General features: G+C 60.1%; 2 protein-coding genes across 6 annotated transcripts; one reads left to right on the forward strand and one right to left on the reverse strand.

Annotated features, from left to right (window-relative positions):
- The first annotated feature begins 80 nt into the window (after positions 1-80).
- Positions 81-10,502, forward strand: XAB2 (XPA binding protein 2). The gene is given in 23 exon segments (XM_017879976.1): positions 81-187; positions 1,387-1,535; positions 1,818-1,941; positions 2,229-2,426; positions 3,392-3,526; positions 3,617-3,781; positions 5,218-5,337; positions 5,339-5,362; positions 5,783-5,934; positions 6,373-6,476; positions 6,479-6,492; positions 6,757-6,800; positions 6,802-6,888; positions 6,989-7,014; positions 7,017-7,120; positions 7,207-7,320; positions 8,687-8,849; positions 8,943-9,133; positions 9,309-9,431; positions 9,546-9,711; positions 9,935-10,064; positions 10,154-10,263; positions 10,363-10,502. Coding segments are annotated over 23 exon segments (2,556 nt in total). The 5' UTR covers positions 81-136; the 3' UTR covers positions 10,425-10,502.
- A 1,214-nt stretch (positions 10,503-11,716) lies between these two features.
- Positions 11,717-25,165, reverse strand: CAMSAP3 (calmodulin regulated spectrin associated protein family member 3). 5 transcript variants are annotated; one of them, XM_017879974.1, is made up of 18 exons: positions 23,830-25,165; positions 23,016-23,138; positions 22,838-22,933; positions 22,596-22,628; positions 21,549-21,596; positions 21,152-21,290; positions 19,040-19,179; positions 18,860-18,953; positions 18,723-18,777; positions 18,486-18,559; positions 18,079-18,148; positions 16,511-17,927; positions 14,701-14,840; positions 14,298-14,605; positions 13,420-13,519; positions 12,620-12,732; positions 12,389-12,507; positions 11,717-12,275 (listed from the first exon to the last, which is right to left on the reverse strand). In XM_017879974.1, exons 1-18 carry the CDS (start codon positions 24,196-24,198, stop codon positions 11,970-11,972), a joined length of 3,744 nt encoding a protein of 1,247 aa, XP_017735463.1. In that variant the 5' UTR covers positions 24,199-25,165; the 3' UTR covers positions 11,717-11,969. The 5 variants fall into 5 exon arrangements, with proteins under 5 accessions (XP_017735463.1, XP_017735460.1, XP_017735461.1 ...); XM_017879971.1 differs by having other exon boundaries at positions 16,511-17,978; XM_017879972.1 differs by lacking the exon at positions 22,596-22,628 and having other exon boundaries at positions 16,511-17,978; positions 23,830-25,164.
- Positions 25,166-25,826: the final 661 nt, after the last annotated feature.

Raw genomic sequence — 25,826 nt, forward strand, 5'->3', positions numbered from 1 at the left:
AAACGAAGTCAGTAACGTGAGCCTGTCCGTCAAAAAGATGTAACCAATAGAAAACGGGTCTGGCCCGGAGGGGCGGGCCGTCAGTGGTAGACGTCATAAGAGCGCGACTCTCGCCTGTACGTGGGCATCCAGAAAAATGGTGGTGATGGCGCGACTGTCGCGGCCCGAGCGGCCGGACCTTGTCTTCGTGAGTCCACAGAGGAGCCAGGGGTGGCCTGCATTGGGGTATTGGGACCTGGACGCCGCAGGGGATCGGGGCCGGGTCGCCAAGGGGATTTAGACCAAAATTGCCAGGCCAAGGGTTGGGGACCCTAACGGGCCAGAGACCGGATCGTGATGTCCACCCTAACTGGCCAGGAGTAAAAAATACGGTGTTGTGTCTTAGGGTCTGAGTAGAAAACTACTGTCGAAGGAAAGCATCTAGCCTCCCGAGCCAGGGGCGGAAATGGGGGCGTGCAGGGAATGGGAGAGCAAGGAGATCGCGTAACTGAAACTTGAGAGGTGAAGACAGGTGTCTGAAGTAAAGGCGTGATTATGAGGCCAGGGCTCCGGTTTCTGGGATGAAGCCTTGGTTTTCTGTATAGCGGTCTCTAGGCCTGGACTGCGGCATGACAGTTTCTGGGGGTGATGGCCAGGCTAGAAGAACCCTGGTGATGTGGAGCTTGTCAGGCAGTGGCCAATGAAATGCTTATTGTCTGAAGTAGAGGCGTGACATCTTCACCAGATTCTTGGTGTGCAGAGTTAAAGGCTTGGCTTCTGGTGTATAACTGCTCTTATGAGATAAAGGCCTAGCTTTTAACTTCTGGGGCAGAGTTGAGCTAGATGCTGGCTAGTGGGATTCTGGGGGTGGGGCCAGTGGCTTGGAATCTGGACCTGAGAGCCCTGGTGGCTGGGGTGAAGATCTGGTCGTCTGGGCCTGGAGTGGAGATGGGTCAGATGGTGACAGTGGGAGCCTGAGGGGCCAAAGGCCTGGTGTCTAGGAAGAGGCATGTTTTGAAGAAGTGGGGTCTGGTGTCCAGGACAGAGGCCTGGCATCTGGGCCAGGGCCTTGGTAGCTAAGGAGTCTGACCATCTGGGGCAGAAAGCGAGTGGTGATGTGGACTCATGCCTGGCCCAGAGCCCTAATGACTGAGAAGTCTGATGATTTGGGTTTGATTTTGGGTAGTTGAATTCTGAGGGGTAAAGTTCTGGGCCAGTGTCTTGGTGTCTGGGCATCTGGTTTGGTGCCTGGTTTGGTGTCTGGGCATCTGGTGACCTGACTTCCTTGGTGGGTGGTGGGATTTGGGTAAAAGTCCAGAGTTTGGACCTGAGCCCCAGTAGTGGGGTGGTGCTGCACACAGGCTCTGAGGGTTGGCCCCTCTTCTTCCCATTCCCTGGCCCTGGCAGGAGGAAGAGGACCTCCCCTATGAGGAGGAAATCATGCGGAACCAGTTCTCTGTCAAATGCTGGCTTCGCTACATCGAGTTCAAACAGGGCGCCCCAAAGCCCAGGCTCAATCAGCTATATGAGCGGGCACTCAAGCTGCTACCTTGCAGGTGAGAATGGCTCCAGCTGCCCTGCTCACCAGCCCCCACCCCACTTGGTCCAGTTATAACAAAACTGCCAAGTAGGTCCCAGGTGATTGCTTCGTGTTCCATCACTGACCTGTACATCCCTTGATGGGTCAGCACACCTCCTCTGATGTCCCAGTCTGTCCCTGTCATTGCTGAGACATGTCACCCCTCCCACACCCACATTTGCCAACAGGGGCAGGGCAGATGGTTCTGAGGGGGTCCATAAAGCTGACCGATCAGCATCTGTCCCCTCCTGTTCCCCAGCTACAAACTCTGGTACCGATACCTGAAGGCACGTCGGGCACAGGTGAAGCATCGCTGTGTGACCGACCCCGCCTACGAAGATGTCAACAACTGTCACGAGAGGGCCTTTGTGTTCATGCACAAGGTTTGGGGCTAGGCGAGGGGATAAATCGGGAGGTGGGGCTCAGTCCATGGTGGTGAGTCGGGTAGGGACAGGGGCTGGGCTCAGCATGTTAAGGATGGGGACTTGGAATCCTGTTGCTTCTGTGCATGGGAAGTTGGGCTGGACTCAGTCCTGGAGCTGGGGGTTTCTGGGTCTTGCTGCATTTATGTGGAGGCCCCAGGTGTGACTCAGCCACAGGACATCGAGTGTCTGTGGCTAGGCCATGGAGTCCGTGGCTTAGCCCCAGCCGCCTCTCCCCACACCCCCAGATGCCCCGTCTGTGGCTAGATTACTGCCAGTTCCTCATGGACCAGGGGCGCGTCACACACACCCGCCGCACATTCGACCGTGCCCTCCGGGCACTGCCCATCACGCAGCACTCTCGAATTTGGCCCCTGTATCTGCGCTTCCTGCGCTCACACCCACTGCCGGAGACAGCTGTGCGAGGCTATCGGCGCTTCCTCAAGGTGAGCCCAGCAGGTATGCTGGTTCCCCAGGTTAGTTTCCAGAAACTGCCTCAGTATGACACCAGCTCCGTGTGGGATGTCACCCAGCAGACTGTGTGGGAAGAGGCACCAGGAGATGCATATGTCTTGTCTGTGATTCATGTCTTTATTTTCCAAATAGTTTGCCCACACTGGTTTCACATTAGGTATAGAGATGGGTGCTGAAGACAGTGTGGCTAAGACACTCTCTGCCTGCACAGAGCTTTTAGTCTAACTAGGAAGACGGATGTATGTGAGCTGATGGCATGAACTAGAGTAAAACCACAGCCATGATGAGGGCCAGGAATAGGAGCTGGGGAGAAGCAGGCAGGGTGGAGAGTGGAAGCATCAGCTGGGCGGGAGTGGGGCGTGGTTTGCTCAAACTTACAGCATCTGTTCTGTGACATTTGGATTCTAAGCTGGACCAGTCAGGACTGAGGCTAGACCCATGGGGCCCAGGCTGGACACTGTAGTAGTCAAGGCTGGACCCATGGGATCAAGGCTGACCCAAAGGGGCCAAGGCTAGACCAGTCAGGACTGAGGCTGGACCAGTGGAGCCAAGGCTGGATCCATTGTGGGTTGGGGGTCAATTCTAACCCAAAAGGATCAAGGCTGGACCTTTGGGGCTGAGACTGGACCACTGCAGTCAAGGCTGTGCCCTTGCAGGTCAAGGCTAACCCAAAAGGTCCGCGGCTGGTCTAGTCAGGACTGAGGCTGGACCAGTGGAGCCCAGGCAGGACCCATAGGGGGTTGAGCCTAACCCAGCGGGGCCAAGGCTAGACCAGTAGGAACCGGGCTGGACCAGTGGGACTGAGGCTGGTTTGACAGGGCTTGCTTTTGCCCAAGACAGTTGTAAATGGGTAGGGGGCACCCCAAGGCCACTGAATCGGGAGGTGGGTATAGCCCTGCCGCCCCACTGACTGCCTGAAGGGTGGGTCGGTCCCCAGCTGAGTCCCGAGAGTGCAGAGGAGTACATTGAGTACCTCAAGTCAAGTGACCGGCTGGATGAGGCTGCACAGCGCCTGGCCACTGTGGTGAACGACGAGCGTTTTGTGTCTAAGGCCGGCAAGTCCAACTACCAGGTGGGCCTGCCGGGAGCCGAGTGGGTGGGAGGGCCACCCCCCTCAGTGACTGAGCCTGAGACTCTCCCCCCGCTGCCCCATGCCCTGCAGCTATGGCACGAGCTGTGCGACCTCATCTCCCAGAACCCGGACAAGGTACAGTCCCTCAATGTGGACGCCATCATCCGCGGGGGCCTCACCCGCTTCACCGACCAGCTGGGCAAGCTCTGGTGTTCGCTCGCCGACTACTACATCCGCAGCGGCCACTTCGAGAAGGTGCACGCTGGCACACGGGGCTCTGGGATCGGGGCGGGGTCTCCCTCCGACACTTGGGGATACATGTTGACACATGCACAGGCAGAAAACATGCGCCATTTATGGCTGGGCGCAGTGGCTCACGCCTGTCATCCCAGCACTTGGGGAGGCCAAGGCAGTAGGATCACTTGAGGTCAGTGCTTCAAGACCAGCCTGGCCAATATGGCGAAACCCCATCTCTACTAAAAATACAAAAATTGGTCACATATGGTGGCAGGCACCTATAATCCCAGCTACTCGGGAGGCTGAGGCAGGAGAATCGCTTGAACTTGGGAGGTGGAGGTTGCAGTAAGCCGAGATCACGCCACTGCACTCCAGCCTGGGTGGCAGAGCGAGATTCCATCTCAAAAAAATGAANAAAAAAAAAAAAAAAAAAAGTGCCATTTGTGACAGACATGCATGTCCCTGCACACGATTGCCATCCTGGTGAGGGGAGGGAGACACTCCTGCCCACAAGCCCGCCAAACTTGGAGTCAGCCACACTTGCGTTCAGGGTACACCCCCTGGCTGTGTGGCCTTGGCCCCACTAAGGCTGGGTGTCCTCATTTGTAAAATCAGGGTGACAGTTACTGCCTGTCACCAATCAGCACAGTGACGCAGGCACAGCACTGAGGAGGTACGTGGTGTGAGGGCCACTCCCTTGGGGGTTAGGTGACTATGGCTCTTGGTAGGCGGTGGAGTGGCAAGCTCAGGGGACGGTCTAGGGGCAGGTGGGCACAGAGGGGGCTGGAGCCGAGAGCAGGGAGGCACAGGAACCCGGGGAAGATAGGGTGGGAGCCTCGAAAGCCAAACGGGCTGGCCGTGCTGCTGACTAGGGGAGCTGCCAGTGGGGTGTGGACGGCATGTGCTTCCCAGCGCCCCTTCTAGGGGCACGTGGAGGCCAAGGCTGCTGGAGGCAGCAGGGCGAGACCCGTCAGGGCTGGGTAGAGAGTGGGCCTGAGGTGGGGTGGGTGAGCCAGGTGGGGGACAGGCAGGCCAGGGAAAGAGGGTCAGGCAAGCGAGAGGGGCACTTTGGAGCAAAGTCTGAGCCCTCGGAGGATGAGCTGAGGCCAGGGTCCCTGCAGGGTGGACCCATAGGCGGTGGGGGGTTTTGGCCACCTATTGGGTGCCAAGTGCTTCACACACGTGTGTCAGTTGAGCCTGAGGTCACTGTGCACAAAGAGCAGTCACCTGGTTTACTAAGGAGGTCCTGAAGCTCCCAAGATCACCCTGGCAGTGCAGGGCAGGTTGGGGGTGAGAGGCCTCTACTGACACTCTGTCCTGGGATCACTGCCCAGAGGTGCTGGATGGGCCCCCGGAAGGCCCCAGGGGTTCCAGATTGGGGCTGGTGCTAAGAGTGCTGCTGCCTGTCCCCTGCGTCACTTTCCTTTCACCTCCCCTTCCCTGGGTCCCCACAGGCTCGGGATGTGTACGAGGAGGCCATCCGGACGGTGATGACCGTGCGGGACTTCACACAGGTGTTTGACAGCTATGCCCAGTTCGAGGAGAGCATGATCGCTGCAAAGATGGAGACCGCCTCAGAGCTGGGGCGCGAGGAGGAGGGTGAGCCTCTGGGGCCCCTGGCTGGTGGGGAGAGAGCTGAGTGGACATCAGTGGGTGGGGGCGGGGCATATCTCAGGTGGGGCAGCCCCAGGAGGCTCAGCTGGGGGCCAGCAGGGAAGGAGGCTGGGTGAATGCAGGGGGTGTGGGGGTCCTGGAGGAGCCAGGAATGGGGACATATCTCAGGCCTTGGCCAGAGCCTGGCAGGGCAGGAGGGCTAGGGGAACCATGCGGGTAGGAGGGGGTATCTGCAGTACCTGGGGCTGGGGGTGGGGCTCAGGTGGACACCCAAGCTGAGTGTCTAGGGCCCAGAGCACTTGGCTGGGGGCTGGAGCGGAGTGAGGGCAGGGAGCAGAGGTGGCGGCATTCAGGGCCCTGCATCCTGGGTCTCGGTCCCTCACGAACTCCCCTCGCGGCTCCCAGATGATGTGGACCTGGAGCTGCGCCTGGCCCGCTTCGAGCAGCTCATCAGCCGACGGCCCCTGCTGCTCAACAGCGTCTTGCTGCGCCAAAACCCACACCACGTGCACGAGTGGCACAAGCGTGTCGCCCTGCACCAGGGCCGCCCCCGGGAGGTGCGTGAAGCCTGCCCTGGTCCTCCCCCGAGGGCCAGTTTCCTGCAGAACTGGGGAGCCACCCACCTTCACCCGTAATGTCACCTCCTAGGGGCCTGACTGTGCTTAGTAGGTCCCATTCCACCCATGTTCTTGGGGTTCTTGTCCTGCTCTAGCCCCGCCCCTCAGAGCCACAGCTCCCTCCTAGCCCCACCCCTTGGAGCGCCACTGCTCTCTCCCGGCCCTGCCCATTAGGGCCACAGCTCTCCTGACCCTGCCCCTTGGGGGACCACAGCTCTCTCTTGGTCCCGACCCTTGGCAGGGGCCACATTTCCTTCCTGGCCTCTCCTGACAGGGGCCACAGCACCCTCCAGGCTCCCCCCTCAGAACCACAGCTCTGCCCCGACACTCATCTGCAGGGTCCTGAGTCCCATATGACCCCCTCTCTCCTGTCTCCAGATCATCAACACCTACACAGAGGCTGTGCAGACAGTGGACCCCTTCAAGGCCACAGGCAAGCCCCACACTCTGTGGGTGGCGTTTGCCAAGTTTTATGAGGACAACGGGCAGCTGGACGATGTGAGCACCCTGCTGTGTGTGCCTGTGTGTTCATGTATGTGTGCATGCATGTGTGTGCTCATATATGTGTGCGTGTGTGTTCATGGATGTGTGCATGTGTGCATGTTTGGGTGCATGCATGTGTGTGCACGCATGTGTGTGCCTGTGTGTATGCGTGTATGTTTGTGCCTGTACGTTTGTGAGCATGGTCGCCTTTCTGACCCTTGATGATGGGGGCTGTCCAGGCGGGCAGGGTCTCAGCCTGGCCTCTGCCTGCCCTTGCAGGCCCGTGTCATCCTGGAGAAGGCCACCAAGGTGAACTTCAAGCAGGTGGATGACCTGGCAAGCGTGTGGTGTCAGTGCGGGGAGTTGGAGCTCCGACACGAGAACTACGATGAGGCCTTGCGGCTGCTGCGAGTAAGAACAGGCCCAGGTTGTGGGGTGGGGGCTGCAGGTTATACGGCCGGGGCCTGGGACAGCCCCTGAGCGCCTCCCCGGCCGCTGTCTGGCCCTGCAGAAGGCCACGGCGCTGCCTGCCCGCCGGGCCGAGTACTTTGATGGCTCCGAGCCCGTGCAGAACCGCGTGTACAAGTCGCTGAAGGTCTGGTCCATGCTCGCCGACCTGGAGGAGAGCCTCGGCACCTTCCAGGTGAGCCGCCTGTGGCTGGGGAGGGACGGGGCCCCGGATTCAGCTCCAGAACCAGCTCTGACCTGTCCCCATCCCCGCCCCCATAGTCCACCAAAGCCGTGTATGACCGCATCCTGGACCTGCGCATCGCGACACCCCAGATTGTCATCAACTATGCCATGTTCCTGGAGGAGCACAAGTACTTTGAGGAGAGCTTCAAGGTGAGGGCCTGGGGCAGACCCGGAGGCCCCTGATGGTGGTGTCCCCTGCCCCAGGGAGCCTCGGCACCTTACAAGTCCACTGGGGCTTGTGTGACACAGTATACAGACTGGGTGATTTAAACAACAGAGATTGAGCTTCTCCCTGTCCTGGAGGCTGGAAGTCCAGGATGGAGGCGTGGGCAGGGCTGGTCCCTCCCGAGGCCTCTCTCCTTAGCTTATAGACAGCCACCTTCTCCCTGTGTCTTTGTGTGGCCTTCTCTTTGTGTGTGTCACTTTCGAAATTTCCTCCCTTTTTTTTTTTTTTTTTTTTTTTTGAGACGGAGTCTCGCTCTGTCGCCCGGGCTGGAGTGCAGTGGCCAGATCTCAGCTCACTGCAAGCTCCGTATCCCTGGCGTATCCCGGGTTCACACCATTCTCCTGCCTCAGCCTCCCGAGTAGCTGGGACTACAGGCGCCCGCCACCTTGCCGCCCAGCTAGTTTTTTGTATTTTTTTTTTTTTAGTAGAGACGGGGTTTCACCGTGTTAGCCAGGATGGTCTCGATCTCCTGACCTCGTGATCCGCCCGTCTCGGCCTCCCAAAGTGCTGGGATTACAGGCTTGAGCCACCACGCCTGGCCGAAATTTCCTCTTCTTAAAAGTACATCAGTCATAATGGATTAGGCAACCCCTAACGACCTCAGTTTAACTTAATGATCTCATCTTCAAACGAATCTACCTTCTGAGGTACTGGGGGTTAAGATTTCAGCATACGAATGTTGTGGCGGGGCACAGTTCATTCCACAGCAGGCACGGAGTTCTGCTTCCGTGTGTACCCGTGACTCGTGGGGAGGCTGTTGGTGCCAGCGTGTGCGGGCTGTACCTGCCCCGCTGCTCAGGAGATGGCTTGTGGGGTCCATGGGCTGTGTTGCGTGTCTCCATGGCAAGGCCCTGTCCCGCGGCCGGAGCAGTCATGTTTGTGTGTGTTTCTATGGATCGTGTGGGCATTATACAGATACACAAATGGGAAGGTCGTACATGCATATGCGTGCTGCTGCCTGCCCCTCTGCCTGGGGGGGGTGTGGCCTTCTCCCTGGGGATGGGCAGCCAGTATCAGCGGAACTGGGGAGCCACCTACCTTCACCCATCCCCCATCATGTCACCTCCTATGGGGTCAGACTGCTTAGCAGGTCCCATTGCACCCCTGTTCTTGGGGTTCTCGCAGAGGGAGACAGTGCAGAGGACAGACCCCAACAACTGCCATTAGGGACAGGGAAGGGCCCCGAGGGAGACCCCAGCGGGCTCCCTACAGACGTCACCCAAGGACATCCCGGGTGCCTGGTGGTCTCTGCCTATAGACTCTTATGTATGACTGTCCCTCTGGTAACAGGCGTACGAGCGCGGCATCTCGCTGTTCAAGTGGCCCAACGTGTCCGACATCTGGAGCACCTACCTGACCAAATTCATTGCCCGCTATGGGGGCCGCAAGCTGGAGCGGGCGCGAGACCTGTTTGAACAGGCTCTGGATGGCTGTCCCCCAAAATATGCCAAGAGTGAGGCGGGCAGACGGCATGGGGGGGCAGGCAGGCTGGGTTTCTGACTGGTCCTAGCTGACTGTGCTTCCCTCTCCCCTCTGCCCTGCCCAGCCTTATACCTGCTGTACGCACAGCTGGAGGAGGAGTGGGGCCTGGCGCGGCATGCCATGGCCGTGTACGAGCGTGCCACCAGGGCCGTGGAGCCCGCCCAGCAGTATGACATGTTCAACATCTACATCAAGCGGGCGGCCGAGATCTATGGGGTCACGCACACCCGTGGCATCTACCAGAAGGCCATTGAGGTACCCACTGCGGGAGTCCGGGCCAGGGCCGGAGGTCCCTGAGCAGATGGAAGGGGTCCAGGCAGGTGGGAGGGGCTGGGGAGGAGCCTTCTGGAAGCACAGGGATGCCCATGGTGTGTTGGGAGCCCTGACTTACCCTGGCCTCACTCCCGGCCTCCCCAACCCCGGTGTCCAGGTGCTGTCGGACGAGCATGCGCGTGAGATGTGCCTGCGGTTTGCAGACATGGAGTGCAAGCTCGGGGAGATCGACCGTGCCAGGGCCATCTACAGCTTCTGCTCCCAGATCTGTGACCCCCGGGTAGGGCTGGGGGCTGGGGAGGGACAGGCATCAGGGTTGGGGGTGCGGCAGAGTCAGCCACCTCACGGGTCCACACACCCACCCCTGCCCTGCCCTGCCCTGCCCCCCACACAGACGACTGGCGCATTCTGGCAGACGTGGAAGGACTTCGAGGTCCGGCACGGCAATGAGGACACCATCAAGGAGATGCTGCGCATCCGGCGCAGCGTGCAGGCCACGTACAACACGCAGGTCAACTTCATGGCATGGCCTCGCAGACTCGCTTCAAAGTCTCAGGACAGTGCCACAGCCACCAGGTGAGCCACCCCGGCTGGCTGTACTCCCTGATCCAGGGAACATTCTCAGCCCGCCTGGACCTGGGCTTTCTGGAGAATCTAGGCAGCATCAGGTCCTAAGGGCGGACCTCCTTGAGAGCTGGGGCGAATCACCCTGGGGGACATGGGGACGCATCTGATGTGTGGGAGGGGCCCCTGTGGTGCTGACACCCTGCTCCCGCCCCCTAGTGTCTGACCTGGCCCCCGGGCAGAGCGGCATGGACGACATGAAGCTGCTGGAACAGCGGGCAGAGCAGCTGGCGGCTGAGGCGGAGCGTGACCAGCCCCCGCGTGCCCAGAGCAAGATCCTGTTCGTGAGGTGAGGGCGGATCCTGGGATGGGACAGGAGTGGGACAGGTCCCGAGGGGGCCCAGGGTGGGGAACTGAGGCAGCTTGGCCTGTCCCCAGGAGTGACGCCTCCCGGGAGGAGCTGGCGGAGCTGGCACAGCAGGTCAACCCTGAGGAGATCCAGCTGGGCGAGGACGAGGACGAGGATGAGATGGACCTGGAGCCCAACGGTGAGGGCCTGGCGGGGATGGGGATGGGGGCAGGGCCAGGGCGGGCCTCCGGGGACAGGCCACCGCCAGGAGGGTGACTGGCTCCCGCCTTCCCCACAGAGGTTCGGCTGGAGCAGCAGAGCGTGCCAGCCGCCGTGTTTGGGAGCCTGAAGGAAGACTGACCCGTCCCTCCCCCGTCTCCTCTCTCCCCTCCCCATCCCCTCCCCATCCCCTCCCCAATACAGCCACGTTTGTACATAGTGGTCTGAGCCTCCTTCCTGCCGCCCAGGTGCCCGAGGGAGGGCAGCTCAGGAGTGCCTGGCCCTGGGCGCGGATTGGCTGCTGTGGGAGGTGGGGCGGCTGCTGGGCCCTAGGCCAGACACCGCCCGGCCTCACCCCGCAGAGCCAGTTCTGGACTCGAGAGGCCAGTCCCTCCGCTGCCTGGGGCCTTGGAGTGGGTCCTGCCCGGAAACTTCCTTGAGCCTCTGCAGCCTGGGAAGGGCAATCCGACCCGACTGCCCAGGTCTTGCTAGCCCCTGCCTCTCAGAGCCCTTGTGTGGCCCCAGGCAACTACCCCCTCCCTGGGGTGGCACCCGCTGTCTGCTCCCCACCAGGGACTGGCCCTTGCCCTCGAGTCTTGGAGTCAGGCAGGCTCTGGCCCAGCTCTGGGAACTGATTAGTAAGGCGCTTCTGTGGCTGGAGGGGGGCTGGGTGCCAGACCTCGTGCACAGCCCAGGACCAGGGCGTGGTCCTTAGTCCTAAGCCTGGGAAGCCATTAGTGGACTCTAGGCTATTAAGGGGTTTTAAGCATCAAGGGATATAATCAGATTTGTGCTTTGAACGGGTTACACAGGCTGCTGTGTGGGCAGGAGGCAGCTGGGGACATGGGGAGGCCCAGGCCATTGGCTTGGACTTTGCGGGGAGGTGACAGGGCTGGAGAGAAGACAGACAGGAGGGGAGGGCCGAGCTGCGTAGAACTGGGCGGCAGCTGGGAAGCCAGTGCCAGCCTGGGTTGCAGGGCAGGCCTTGCATCTGAGACACCCAGGCAATGCCAAGGGGGCAACCGGATTGTCAGCTCTCAAACCCGGAATCGCTGGCCCAGAGGTAGATGCCCGGCCTGAAAACACCAGGCTGGCCAGGGTAGACAAGATCAGGTTAGAAGTTGGCCCCAGGCCAAACACTGGTTAGGGCCAGTAACAACAGCCACACAGGAAAATCCAGCAAGCGGGGGTGGCCGAGGCCGCAGGGCCAGTAGGAAGCCTGGAGCCCGAGAGATCAGTTAAGAGGGCAGCTTCGAAACAGCCCTGCTTGGGGGCTAGGGGTGATGGCAGGAAGGCGGGGCCCTCAGACCCTGGCTGAAGCTGCATTAGGGGATTATGGGGGTTGAAGACACGAGTGGGTTCAAGAAAGAACAGGAGACTGAAAACATAGCCAGGGAGTGTGGGACCCTGGCCAGCCTCGGAGGGGACAAGGCTCAACTTCTCTTTAAATTATTTTATTCAAGAAGTGGGGGAGGACAGACAAGGGGACTGAGCTGAGCCCTGAGTCCCTGAACCTCCCAGCTCAGCCCCCACAGCAGGACTGGACTCAAAGTCAGAGGGTGGAGACTCCAGCCCCACCCAGACACGGCTGGGGACAGACAGGACCCAGGAATACCGACTGACTGTCCTCCGGGGGGGCGGCGGCCATAGCACACAGGGCCCGGACCGTGGACTGCCTGGGTGGGGCTATTTGGGGGTGCTGCCGCCCTTCTTGGGAGTGGTGGGTTTCTTGCCCTGCCAGAGGTGTCCCTGGATGGTGAAGGCATCGACGCTCATGGACATGGTCTTGGCGGGGATCTGGGTGAAGCGCTTGCGGTCCGAGTTGTACTTGTAGATGCCTTCGACCATGGCAGGCGTGACGGTCCGGGGCCCGTAACCCGCCAGCCGCGACAGCTCCTCTGTCTCCCCCGACAGCGTGTAGAGTGCCCGGAACTGGCAGCTCGAGTCGCGAAAGAGGATCAGGAAGTGGTTGGCCTTGCTTTTCTCGATTTCCTGGGCAGGAGTGCCGGAAATGGTCAGCCGGCCAAGCCAGGCCACCTACCCACCCACCACCAGGCCACCTATCCACCCACCAGCCCCCAACTCCCACGTGTGGGCGGGCTCACCTCCAGAATGCGGTTCTTCTGCGGTTCGTTCACCTTGCCCGCCAGGCAGCAGTGTGACAGGGCGTTGTGGATGATGAACTTGTTAGACTTGGCGCTGGGCTCCTTGTACAGCCGTGGACCTAGAGGGTGAGGCAGGGGGCGGGGCGGGGGGTGGCGGGGACAGGAGGAATGAGCAGGGGCCGTGGAGGAGGGTGCCTGTTGCTCCCCACATCACCCAGCGCCCCCGCTTACCTGTGTACTCGGGCACTGACGCTGGGGAGGAGGCATTGCTGCCATTTTCCCAGTCCCGTTCACGGCTTCCAGGCAGGCGGCTTGGGGACATGAGACCTGACGGGGAGGGAGCCCTGCAGTGGGGAAAGGATGGGATGGAGGTGGGGTCAGAGATGGGAAGCTTCCTGATGTGCAGAGGGACCAAGGAAAAGAAGGGCCACGGCTGGGCATCGTGGCTCACGCCTGTAATCCCAGCACTTTGGGAGGCCAAGGTGGGCAGATCAGTTGAGGTCAGGAGTTCGAGGCCAGCCTGGCCAACAAGGTGTAACCCCATCTCTACAGGCACAGGTAACCCCAGCTACTCGGGAGGCTGAGGCACAAGAATCGCTTGCACCCAGGAGGCAGAAGTTGCAGTGAGCCAAGATTGCGCCACTGCACTCCAGCCTGGGCAACAGAGTGAGGCTTCCTCTCAAAAAAACAAAAAACAAAAATAAAAAGAAAAGGTGGGCCCCACACACCACAGAGGAGGCGGTATACACTGCATACCCTCCCAAGTCCATGCAGCGCCCCATCCTGTCCTCCTCCCTCAGGAACACCTGGCACTCGGGCACCGAGGCACATGCTTGGGTCCTGTCTGCCAGGTACAGACTATCCCCCATGCACACGTGCCCACAGGCGTCCCTCCATCTCTTCATGGCATATCCATACACTGGAGCCATACCGCCCTCTAGGTTCACCCAGATGCCTGCACACCTCCCAGGCGCTGCGAGGCCACCCAGCACATGACCTCCCCCCTCCGCCCCCGTGCAGGCTGAACTCACCGAGATGTGGGCCTCTTCACCCCGAGGTTATTGTGGGTCTCGTTAGCCACAGTGGACAGTGACAGGGTGGACTGGGAATAGATTTTGCTCAGCCGAGAGCCTGGGGACAGAGAGTGCAGGTCAGTGCCCACCAGAAGCCCCCTGCCCTCCACAACACGCGGTCCAGCAGGCTGTCGGGGGAGCACAGGAGGAGTCAGCCCTGCCCAAGACCCGTCGGCCCTCTGCAGCCCCCCTATGGAGGGCCCCACTATGAGGGAGGATGCTCTGTCCAGCAGTTGGTGGGGAGCAGCACTGGGCCAGCCCCTACTGGCAACACCTCACCCCAAACATATTCCCAAAGGTTCTTATCCATTAAGCCACAGAAGACAGACCCCTCACCCCACTGTACCCCACATCCCTATGGAAGTCTTTTTTTTTTTTTTTTGAGGCGGAATCTCGCTCTGTTGCCCAGGCTGGAGTGCAGTGGTGCAATCTTGGCTCACCGCAACCTCTGCCTCCCAGGCTCAAGCGATTCTCCTGCCTCTGTCGCCCGAGTAGCTGGGACTACAGGCGCGCCACCATGCCCGGCTAATTTTTGTATTTTTAATAGAGATGGGGTTTCACCATGTTGGCCAGGCTGGTCTTGAACTCCTGACTTGTGATCCACCCGCCTCAGCCTCCCAAAGTGCTAGGATTACAGGCGTGAGCCACTGCGCCCAGCCCCCGATGGAAGTCTTTACCCAAAAGACACCCAGAGGCCCCCTGTCACCCCACACACCCATCCCCTCCCTGCACCCCTGCTTACATCTCCCTCCCCCTCCCCCCTTACCCACGGGGAGCCTCACCCAGTCGGCCCCAGAAAGGGCACTGGGCAGGCCCCATCTCCCAAGGGTCCTCACCCAGCAGGCCGCGGGCTGGGCTTCGTGCCAGGGCCGAGTCGTCACAGCAGCCAGAGCGAGGCCGGGGGCCCCTCCGCCCGCCCCGACCTGGGCCCCCGGACCCCGCAGCCCGGGGCCGCAGCACCTTATCGAGGTCGTCCATGAGCTTTAGCTGGGCCCGGCGCTCGTACTCCTGCCGCGTGAAGTCCCCCTTCCGGGGACCCACCTCCTCGTCGGCTGCCCGGGCAGCAGGGGCTGGGGTCGCCATCGGGGCTACGGGGACTGCGGACACAGGCGGGGCTGGGCCGGGGGCCTCCTCTTGGGCCAGCCTGCAGATCACAGGGAATGGGCATCAGAACCACTCACAGGGTCCATAGTGGTAGACAGGCCAAGGAGCGGCCGTCCAGGGCAGGTCCGGTCTCACCTCGCGGCCTCCTCCCTCCGCTGTTCCTTCTCCGCCTCCTGCCACTGCTTGCGCCGCCGCGCCTCCTCCACTCGCCGCTGCTGCCGCTCCAGCAGGCTGGCCCGCTTTTGGGCCATCTCATCCTCAGGCTTGTCTTCATCCTGGGGACAGATGCCGAGTCTAGCTAGCCACCCCCTCCCCCAGCATGGCTGGAGGCCCATCTTCCATCCACCCAGGCTGCCCGCCACCCACCTGTGCTTTCGTTTTCATCACTGTTCTAAATGCACTTAGTTGGTGCCTACTGTATGCACAGCCACACTAAGTACTGGGACACATACAGGGATGGGGTACACTGGGTGCTGCTCACATACACAGTGCTTAACCCAATGGGGAAGACAAAGGCAGCAAACAGCAATGAGTGCCAGCAAAAGCTCGTGTTGGGCAGACACTCTACACTGCGGGAGGACCCTGGCCTGGCCTTTGGACACCCAGGAAGGCTTCCCAGAGGAACTACCCTGTAGAATGATCAGAACTTAACTAGGTAGGCATACAGGGGTACAGAGCAGCGCATTCCAGGCAGAGGCGACAGCTAGTGCCGAGGCCCTGAGGCTGGAACAAACCTACTGGGGGGCACAGAAGTACAGGGGGGCCAGTGTGGCTGGGATACAGAGCTGAGGACAGTGGCGCAGGACTAAGTCAGAAGTGAGCACAGGCCAGGTGCAGTGGCTCACACCTGTAATCCCAGCACTTTGGGAGGCCAAGGCGGGTGGATCACCTGAGGTCACGAGTTTGAGACCAGCCTGGCCAACATGGCAAAACCCTGTCCCTACTAAAAATACAAAAGTTAGCTGGGTGTGGTGGCATAGTCTTGTAGTCTCAGCTATTCAGGAGGCTGGGACAGGAGAATCACTTGAACCCAGGAGGTGGAGGTTGGATTGAGCCAAGATCACGCCATTGCACTCCAGCCTGGGCCGCAGAGCAAGATTGCGGCTCAAAAAACAAAAAATAAAAAATAAAAAAAAATGAGCATAGCCTAAAGCCCTGGGGAGGACTTTCATTCTAAAAGCAAGGGTAAGGGGAGCAGTCCACTTCTCAGTGGAAAATGGCCCGGGATGGAGGTGGGCAGCAGAGGCCAGTTGGAGGGTGATCCTAGGTGTCCAGATGAGACACGGTGGTGGCCCCAGCTGGGAGAGCCATGGGAATGGAGAGACAGTGGACATAGGGAAGGGCCAGGAAAGGAGCACGCTGGGCGTGAGGGGGTGAAAGAGAGGATGAGCAAGAAGATGCCCTGAAGATCCTGGTCTTGTCCATCCATCTGTCCATCACCCACCCATGCAACCAGCCACTCATCCATCTGTCTATCCATCACTCCTCCCTGTTTCTCCACCACTCCCCACATCCATCTATCCCCCTTGTCCAGCCACCCATACCTTGTTTGGGAGGGAGATGACTGGGCCAGCCCCCACTGGAAACCCCTCACCCCCAAACATACCTGAGGGCCTCACTCAAGCCACAGAGGGAGGACCTCTCACCCCACTGCACCCCTACAGCCCCTTGTGGAAGTCCTTACGCAACAAACGAGCAAATCCCATCTGAGGCCCCTGTTACCCCACCTGGCCCCCACCGTGCAAATGTCCCTCTCCCTACACCCATGGAGGCCTCACCCAGCCACTCACACCTCTTCTGTCCACTCACACCTGGTTGCCCATCCATCCCCCAGCCACCCACCCATCCTCCAGTAAAGCCCTATTCATCCAACAATGCGTCTGTCCACACCCCTCCACCCCTGCCCCAGGCCCAGGACCCTCCAGCCACCTGCTCGGGGACTCACCTTGTAGAAGAACCCCAGCCCCGCCCGGGGCTCCCCCTCTGAAGACGCCTCCTCCTCCAAGGAATCCTCAGCACCAGCGGGGCTCCCGTCTCCCTCATCCTCGGCAGCGGGATCTGCCAGGCTGCCCAAAGGGATCTCGATGAGGCCTGGCCGGGCAGTCGGCTCCTCGGGGGGCGTCTCCTCTGCCAGGAGGATGGAAGAGCGCGTCTGTACAGGCACCTGGCTCGGCGAGAACTTGCGCAGGTGGGGGAGGCTGTCTACATCGTGGGGTGGCGTGAGCACCCTGGTCAAGGGTGCCAGCCGCAGCTCCGCCGGCCGCGTGTGTTTCGGGCTGCGGGGTGACTGGCTGGGCCCAGGCCCAGGGCTGCGCCGGGTGGCTGGGACCCGCCGGGCGGGGCTAGGGGATGCAGCTTTGGGCCCTGTTGTGGGGCCAGGTATGATCCACGCAGCGGGTGGTGGGGCAGGTCCGGGGGCCTCCGACGGGGCCAGAAGCCGCTGCTGCTGGTCCGTGAGCCTCTGCATGTCCCGCTGCAGTGAGCTCAAGGCAGCACTCAGCTTGCTGACCGCTCGATTGTATTCCCCCAGCCCCTCAGGGGGCACCGGGCCCAGGTCTGGCGAGAAGGTCACTGCCTTGGGCCGTGAGGTTGGCTCACCCTGGCCCTCACCCGCCGGCCGCTCCCCACCAGGGACTGGGCCTGTCTCGGCCTCCACCTCTGCCTCCCCGGAGGCCTCCCGCGGCTGCACCTGCAAGAAGGCGCTTTTGCCCAGCCGCTGACGGTGCTTGGCAAAGATGGCCTCAATCCGTCGCTTCTGAGCCTCAATGGCTCTGCGTTTCTCCTCCAGCCGGGCGCCAAGCTCACTCATCTCCGAGCTCAGGGCCTCCGGCGGGGCCTGAGTGGACATGGGGGACCCCACTCCGGCCTCAGCCTCTGCTTTCACCAGCTGTTTCTTGCGTTCCGCAAAGCTGGTCATTTTCACCTCGGAGTTGGTGGCTGCTGGGGACGAAGCCACCGCCTTCGGGGACCCCTCGGATGGGGCTGGCAGTTTCGATGCCTCCCCCACCAGACAGGGAGATGGCTTTGAGGGGGTCTCGGGGTGTGGCATGTACACCGGTGCTTTGGTGGGCCTGTCGGAGAGTGGTTTGGAGGTCCCCTCGGGCAGGTAGGGGGAGGCCAGGGATGGCTTGGAGGGCCCCTCAGGGGAGTGGAGGTAGAAGCTGCCGTCGGCCGCCCCATCTGGGAGGAGCCGGGGCTCGGCACTGTGGATGATCTGCAGAGCCTCCTCGATGGTGGGCAGGTCACCAGGCTCCGGGGGTGGCTGGGTGGGGGTCCTGGCCGGCGCGGGACGCGGGGGGCCCAGGCTGTCCGAGCTCACAGAGCGGAGAAGCACAGGGTCACCCATGACGACATCCACGTCGCTGTCCAGGCCAAAGGGGGTGCTGAATGACACAGCCTGGGAGAGGGGACGGCTGGGCGGCCGGAGGGAGGGGTCAGCCCGTGGGACCAGCCTCGGCCCCACCCCGCCCTAGCCTGCTCCACCCCCTACCCTGGCCCATGAGGTGCACTCACCTGAGCTGCCGGTTCCAGGCCTTGCCCAGGGCCTCCATATGGGACATGGATGGGGAAGACTTCAGGGAGCCTGGGGTAGGCGATGAGTGGTTACTATGGGGACCCTGAGTGGGGTCAGCCAGCATCTGGGGACAACCTCTGCAAGGTCACTGGATGAGTCACTGATGGCTCATCATGTGGTCTAGTGAAACCAGAGGTTTCCAGAAACATATCCGGGGCCATTTACTGTCACTACGGGGTACTGTGGGGCCACTGGGGAGGCGATTCTGGGGGTCACCTTGGGATGCCCAAGGGGCACCTGATGGAGGGGCTACTGGAAGGCTCACGAGGAAACAACATGAGGCCCACTGGAGCAGTCTGTGGATGGGGGGGTCCCCCAGGACAGAAGCCACCTACCCCCTCCTCACCTGTGGATCCTCGGAGTGGGGAATGGGGGCCACCAGATGACAGGAGCGGGTGGCGGAAGCTGAAGACAGGAGAACTGTACAGAGAGACGTATTTCAGCCTCAGGACCCCCACCTCCTCCTCCGCCTCTCCCCAGGGGGTAGACATCAGCGTCGCCCAGCTGCGTCCCAGTGCCCAGCAGGGCAGACATGGCGCCGCCCACCCACATGCCAGAGATTCGCCCGGTGTGGGGACCGTACCTACTGCCGCTGTTGTTCTGAGGTGGGGAGGCCTCAGTGCCCCGGGGGGAGGCAGCTGTGGTACACAGAAGAAGGTCAGGTGGGGTTTGGCTCTCCCACCCACCCCCCACCCGGCCCCCAGGCCCCCAGGGCCTCACCGTGACCCTCGGGCAAGTCCTTCACTTGCACGAAGTCGGGCTTGAGCACCTCAAAACACATGAACAACTCAGCCAGCAGCACCACCAAGTTGACCTGGAGGTGGGAGGCTGGGTCAGCAGACGGGATACCCCCGGCCCCAGATGCCTGTCTCAGCCCAGGAGGCCCCAGGATGGCCTTACCTTGAGCGGTGGTGGGACGTACAGCAAGTCCTCAAGGGACAGGGGGCAGCCACGAGGAAGGCGGGAGGCACAGAAATCCTGCACCAGCTGGAGGTTGTACAGGCTGTCCGCCACAGACATCGGGTCCTTCAAGCAGACCTCTGTGGGGACAGGAGGAGTGGGTCCCTGACTCTATGAGGAGGAGGACGGGGGCCCCAGGGAAGCCAGGGACCAGCAGCCCCCACACGAAGACCTCCTATGAGCCCAGCTTCTGCCAGGTGCCATTTGAGAGGTGAATTTTTTTGCATTTTTTTTTTTTGAGACTGAGTCTTGCTGTGTCACCCAGGCTGTAGTGCAGTGGCGCAATCCCGGCTCACTGCAACCTCCACCTCTCATGTTCAAGTGATTCTCCTGCCTCAGCCTCCCGAGTAGCTGGGATTGCAGGAGTGTGCCACCACACCAGGCTAATTTTTTATAGTTTTAGTAGAGATGGGGTTTCACCGTGTTAGCCAGGATGGTCTCAATCTCTTGACCTCGTGATCTGCCCGTCTTGGCCTCCCAAAGTGCTGGGATTACAGGTGTGAGCCACCGCGCCCGGCCGAGGTGAATTCTATGATAGACCATCCTTAGGCCAGGGGTCCTTAACCCCCGGGGCGTGGCCTGTTAGGAACTGGACCATACAGCAGGTGAGCCGCAGTGAGTGTATTTACAGCCGCTCCCCATTATTTGCAGGCCCATCTGAGCCCCGCCTCCATCAGATCAGCAGCGGCCGATTTTCACAGGAGAGCGAACAGTATTGGAACCCCGCATGCGAGGGATCTAGGCTGCACCCTCCTTATGAGAATCGAATGCCTAATGATCTGTCACTGTCTCCCATCACCCCCAGCTGGGACCGTCTAGTTGCAGGAACAAGCTCAGGGCTCCCTAGATCAAAAAGCTTTTCCGGGCCAGGTGTGGTGGCTCATGCCTGTAATCGTAGCACTTTGGGATGCTGAGGCGGGAGGATGTTTGAGTCCAGGAGTTCAAGACCAGCGTGGGCAACATAGCAAGACCCCATCTCTATTACATAATTTTTTTTTTGAGATGGAGTCTCGCTCTGTCGCCCAGGCTGGAGTGTAATGGCGCGGTCTTGGCTCACTGCAACCTCCACTTCCTATTTTCAAGCGATTCTCCTGCCTCAGCCTCCTGAGTAGCTGGGATTACAGACATCTGCCACCGCGCCTGGCTAATTTTTGTATTTTTAGTAAAGACAGGGTTTCACCATCCTGACCAGGCTGGTTTTGAACTCGGGACCTCGTGATCCACCTGCCTCAGCCTCCCAAACTGCTGGGATTACAGCCATGAGCCACCACACCCAGCCCTATAATTTTTTTTTTTAATAAAAGAAAAAAAGTTTGTTTTTTTTTTTAAAAAAAGCTTTTTCTGACCACCCATTGCTTTTAGGAGTACCCAACATCCAAAAACTACTTCTGGGCCGGGTGCAGTGGTCCACGCTCGTAATCCCAGCACTTAGGGAGGCCAAGGCGAGCAGATCACTTGAGGTCAGGAATTCGAGACCAGCCTGGCCAATATGGTGAAACCTGTCTCTACTAAAAATACAAAAATTAGCTGGGCGTGGTGACATGTGGTTGTAGTCCCAGCTACTCGGGAGGCTGAGGCAGGAGAATGGCTTGAACCTGGGAGGTGGAGGTTGCAGTGAGCCAAGATCATGCCATTACACTCCAGCCTGGGCAACACAGCAAGACTCAGTCTCAAAAAAAAAAAGTACTTCTGGATAAACTTAGTATCTTTCTCCCCCAGCTAGAGCCGTCTATGAGGTCGGGAGTATGTCTCTATTCTGGCTGGATCCCCAGTGCCTACAACAAGGTCTGGCACACAGTCCACACTCCATACGTTTCATCTGCTGCAGGAATGAATTCGTGGAAGCACAGAGAGGTTTATACACTTGCGTGAGGTCACACAACTAATCGGGGAAGAGAGAGACACAAACTCAGGTCTGCCAATTCCGGAAGCTGCCCTCATGACCACTGCATCGTTACTGGTCTCTCGGACCTGGGGATGGAGGGCCTGGGGGCTGGGACTTAGGATGTCCAGCTTCCCCGCACAAGATCTGGTCCACGTCCATTTACTCACCCTCAAGTCGAAGCAGCTGGGGACAATAGCAGTGGATGGTGGCGGCCAGTGCGGCCCCACTGGCCAGGTCCTGGAGGCTGGTCACCGTCGGGAAGCAGGGGGCACGTCGCGCCACCACACGGTCCTTGCGGTATCGGATCTGCAGATGGGAGCCAGGTCAGGTGAGTGGCCAGGCTGGCCCCCCGGGTCAGCGGTCATGCAGGCTGGGCGGGGAGGCCTGGGGTTTCCGCCATGAGGGGGCGGGAAGCTGGGGGTCCCAGAGACAAGAGTTGGAGGGCCAGCCTGGAGCAGGGGAGGGGCAGCAGCAAGAGGCAGAGGAGATGTCTTCGAGCAGCCAGGCCAGCAGCGGGGGCTGGGGACAGGGACTCCTGGGACCCCGGGGCGGGGGATACATTACCATGGGGGGTTTGCTCCCCGACTCCTTCAAACAGAAGGCAATTGCGTGCTGGGGGGAGAGGAGCAGCCATCAGCAAGGCGGAGGGATGCTGACCTGCTGGGCCCCCAAGCCCACCTTGGGGGGGAGGGGGTAGCCCTGGCCCTGGCCCTGAGCCCCGGCCGTCCAGCTCCCTGACTGCTCTGGCCGGCTTTGCAAACCCCAGCTCCTCCCAGCCCCAAGGGACCCCACAGAGTAGGGATCCCTTCTTATGCGGGGAATCCTCCTCCCACAAAAGACCCAGGCCCCCAGCTTGGGGAGAGGATGCGGAGGAAGCGGGTAGGCAGGAAGGGAACCTCCCAACCCAGGCCCCAGGGTTGGGGGAAGGAGTGAGCAAAGGTGGGGATGTCAGCCAGCCCAAAACCTCCCCCACTTCCTCCTTGTTTATCTACTATGGGAGTAATTTATATGAAGCACAGAGAGGTTTAGATACTTCTGCAAGGTCACACAGCTCATTCAGGGAAGAGAGAAATTTCAACCTCTAGCTTCAGGGATGGGCCTCCTCCTCCTTCTCAAAGCTGGGATTTTTCTCTAGGGAAGCTGGGGATCTCAGGAAGGTTATTCTATCTTCTGCACTGGAGGGTCTTCCTCTTGGCTAGAGGGTGCCCTGCCTGCTAGGGTCAGGATCCACGTTTGTGATGGGCTGCAGGTCCCCCCTTCAGAAATTTTTGCGGTCTCCCCACCTCGGTTAAGGGGGACAGGTTCAGGGGTCCCACCCTCTTCATTAATGGGAACGGGGAGTGTTTGCCCTTCTGAATAATGGGAGGGGAAGTTCGTCCCCACCCATCAGTTCACTGGGGAGGGGGCCGCCCTCTCAGTTAATGGCCCAGATTCTACCCTTCGCTTGGTGCACAGAGGGTTTCTGTCTCCCAGGACTGGGGTCCAACTTCCTTTGCTCACAGCTTGGGGAGGTATGAGAGGGCGTGCAGACAGGCAGGCGGAAACAGACATACAGACAGACAGAGCTACAAGCAGGGCAGGCAGACGGGGCGGACAGACAGCCCCACTTACAGGAACCAGCTTCCAGTACCAGCGCGTAGGGCACTGAGGCCAGAGAGGCAGAGAGGAGGGCAGCGGGTACCGGCACAGGGGACGGGCGGGGCACGAGAGATTGAGAGAAGGGAGAAGAAAGAGAGAGTGTGTCACCTCTAGCCCCCTCCCCACTTCAGGAGTGGCCGGGAAGCACAGCCCCGCCCAGCCCTCCCAGATCTCCGGTCCCCCATCCTTCCGATGGTTCTATGCCCTGGCCTCACCGAAGGCTGCGCCTGGGCCGCCCCGTCTGCAGGGGCTGCTGGAGAGGCTCGCTGGGCCGCTTCCTGCTCTGTCTTCTCCTGCAGCCGCCGGACAGTCTGGAGGGCAGGGGGGTGGTCAGTGGTCTGGCCACTGGACGATGCTGGTCCCTGAACCCACCCCGGGCCCAACCCCACCTACCGTGTCCACCCAGAAAAGCAGCTTGTGCTCCAAGCTGGTCAGGGCCAAGGGACCTGGCAGGGTCTTTGTCCACTCGAAGGCAAAGGCAGCCATGAGGGCATCAATGACAGCTAGGTGGGCTCCCTGTGGGGGCAAGGGCTAGAGGGTGAGACCCGAAAGCTGCAGGAGGCACACCTTGGCCCCCAAAGGCCTGGGAAAAGGAAGAACCTAGAGATGGAAAGAACTTGATGGGGGGGTGGGGCTTGAGGGTTAGGGTTAGGGTAGGGCCAGTGGTTCATGGGTGGGGCCTTAAGGTAAGGAACTAGAAATGGGGTCCTAGAGAAGCCACGCACAATGGGCGGGACTTTGAGGTCAGATGCTAGGCCTTAGGATAGGGTGGACTGTGTACGCAAATCCTCAAGGGCCAGAGTGGCGCCTTTTTGGGGAGCTGGGTTTGATGGGAGGGGCCAGGCTTGATGGGAAGATCTTGAGAGGAGGAGCCAGGGCTGGGAGGAAGAGCTAGGCTTAATGAACAGCGCTTGAGGGGAGGAGCCAGGACTGGTAGGAGGAGCTAGGTTTGATGGACAGAGCTTAAGGGAAGGCGCCGAGTGATAGGAGGAGCTAGGTTTGATTGACAGAGCTTAAGGCAAGACACTAAGACTGGTAGGAGGAGCTAGGCTTAATAGATAGCGCTTGAGGGGAGGAGCCAAGCCTGATGGGAGGAGCTAGGCTTAATGGACAAAGCTTGAAAGGAGGAGCCAGTACTAGTGGGAGGAGCTTGGGGGAAGGAGACGAGCATGGTAGGCATCGTCTAACAGGCAGTGGCGGGGCCTACCATGAGAATGGGCTGGTGCCTCAGGTCGGCCTCGCGCACCGGGCGCTCGGGCAAAGCAGGCACTGTGCCCCTCCGCGCCAGCAGCGCCAGCAGTGCAGAGGGGTTGGGGGGTGTTTCAAGCTGTGGCAGCGCCTGGCGCCAGGCTCTGCAGTAGAGCTCGGCTGAGAGCAGCAGCCGTGTCACCGGGGGCTTCACATGCTCCTGCGCATACTGGTCGGTATAGAAGGGCTCCCACAGCTCCGGGGGCACGTGCTCTGTGGGGGCATAGAGAGGAAACACGGGGGTCAGGGTCACCAGATACAACATACACACACACACACAGACCACATGGCCCGGATTAAGAGTGGGTCTGGACCGGGGGGAAGGCATTGGGAAGGGAGAGAGGGGATCTGGAAGGAGAGTACAGATGTGCAGGAGTTTGCTGGAGGAAGGGGTGATGGTGTTGTAGGCAGAGGGGCCTGCAGATGCAAAGCCCAGGAGGTGGGAGAGAACAGGGTGCCTCAGGGAGCTGATGGGCACTTAGAGTGGAAAGGAGGGGAGGCTACCCCCAATCCCAGGCCAGTTGGACTGGCTCTTGTAGGTCCCAGGAAAGACAATAACATCCGCAATCCTAAGAGCCTTCCTGCACTTGCCAGTGTAGACTCACTGAGCCTTACGTCAATGCTAGGAGGCAGCCAGGGCCCAACTGGCAACTCTCATGTTACAAAGGAGGAAACAGAGGCACAGAGAAGGAAAGTCCCTTGCCCCAGGCCAAATAGCTCTTCAACGCCAGGACTGAGGTTAGACCCAGCAAACTGGACGCCCTCTCTCAGCTTGCAGGTAGGGTGGGATGAGTGGGGCGGCACACGGGTGAGCAGGGGAGGTGGGCACATCAAGAGAGTTGAGTGATGTAAACCTGGTGATTGAAGGGAGGAGGCAAGGGACAGAGAGGGAGGTGGCCAGGGCCTTGCTGGGTCTGAGGGGGAAGATGGAACAGAGGGGTAATGACTGAGGTGGGATGCAGGAGGAATGGGAGGTGAAGGGGTGAAATTGAATGTGAGGGGCTTTGAGGACATGCTTGAGGCAGATTATGTGAAAGGCTGGGGCTTAGGGAGACGGTGAAGTCACATCATAGAGACAGCCTAAGGTCCCTAAATAGGACAGTGGGAAGAGGCGTGAGGAAGTCCCAAGTGGACGGTGGCCTGGGGGCAGAAATCCACACAGGACCAAGAGTGGTGAGGAGAAAGCCAGGAAGGCCTGGCAGGGGTCAGGGAAGAGATGACTGAAATCAACAGCAGGAAACCTGTCCAGCTCTTGTTCTAATCTGCACAGCTTTTATGTTGTTTTTTTGGAGATAAGAGTCTCTCTGTCGCCCAGGCTGGAGTGCAGTGGCGCAATCTTGGCTCGCAGCAACCTCTGCCTCCCGGGTTTGAATGATTCTCCTGCCTCAGCCTCCCGAGTAGCTGGGATTACAGGTGCGATGCTGCCATACTGGGCTAATTTTTGTATGTTGTAGAGACAGGGTTTCACCATTTCGGCCAGACTGGTCTTGAACTTCTGGCCTCAAGCGATCTGCTCACCTCGGCCTGCCAAAGTGCTGGGATTACAGGCGTAAGCCACCACGCCCAGCCTGCACAGCTTTCTCTGTTTGTTTGAGTTTTTGCTGGAGTGCAGTGGCACGATCATGGCTCACTACAACCTGGAACTCCCAGGCTCAAGGGGTCCTCCCTGCCTCAGCCTCCTGAGTAGCTGGGACCGCAGGCGCACGCCACCACACCCAGCCAATTTTTAAATTTTTTGTAAAGATGGAAGTCTCATGATGTTGCTCAGGCTGGTCTCGAATTTCCTGGCCTCAAGTGATCCACCTGCCTCGGCTTCCCAAAGTGCTGGGATTGTAGGGGTCAGCCACTGTGCCCAGCCTTGTTTTGTATATTGGGGTTCTGTGTGTGTGTTTGAAAGAACGGAGTGGGGGCCAGGTGCAGTGGCTCACGCCTGTAATCCCATCACTTTGGGAAAAC

Source organism: Rhinopithecus bieti, unplaced genomic scaffold (genome assembly GCF_001698545.2).
Source record: "Rhinopithecus bieti isolate Rb0 unplaced genomic scaffold, ASM169854v2 scaffold_10589, whole genome shotgun sequence".
Taxonomy (NCBI): Eukaryota; Metazoa; Chordata; class Mammalia; order Primates; family Cercopithecidae; genus Rhinopithecus; species Rhinopithecus bieti.

Excerpts from the sequence above, each read along its gene's own strand:
- CAMSAP3 (XM_017879971.1), bottom strand. The coding sequence starts at position 24,198 with ATGCCTTCCCCCCGGTCCAGACCCACTCTTAATCCGGGCCATGTGGTC. Across the intron at positions 22,629-22,837 it reads CGGCCCAGGCGCAGCCTTCG|TGCCCTACGCGCTGGTACTG; the intron begins GTGAGGCCAGGG and ends CTCTGGCCTCAG. Across the intron at positions 18,560-18,722 it reads CAGAACAACAGCGGCAGTAG|TTCTCCTGTCTTCAGCTTCC; the intron begins GTACGGTCCCCA and ends CTCTCTGTACAG.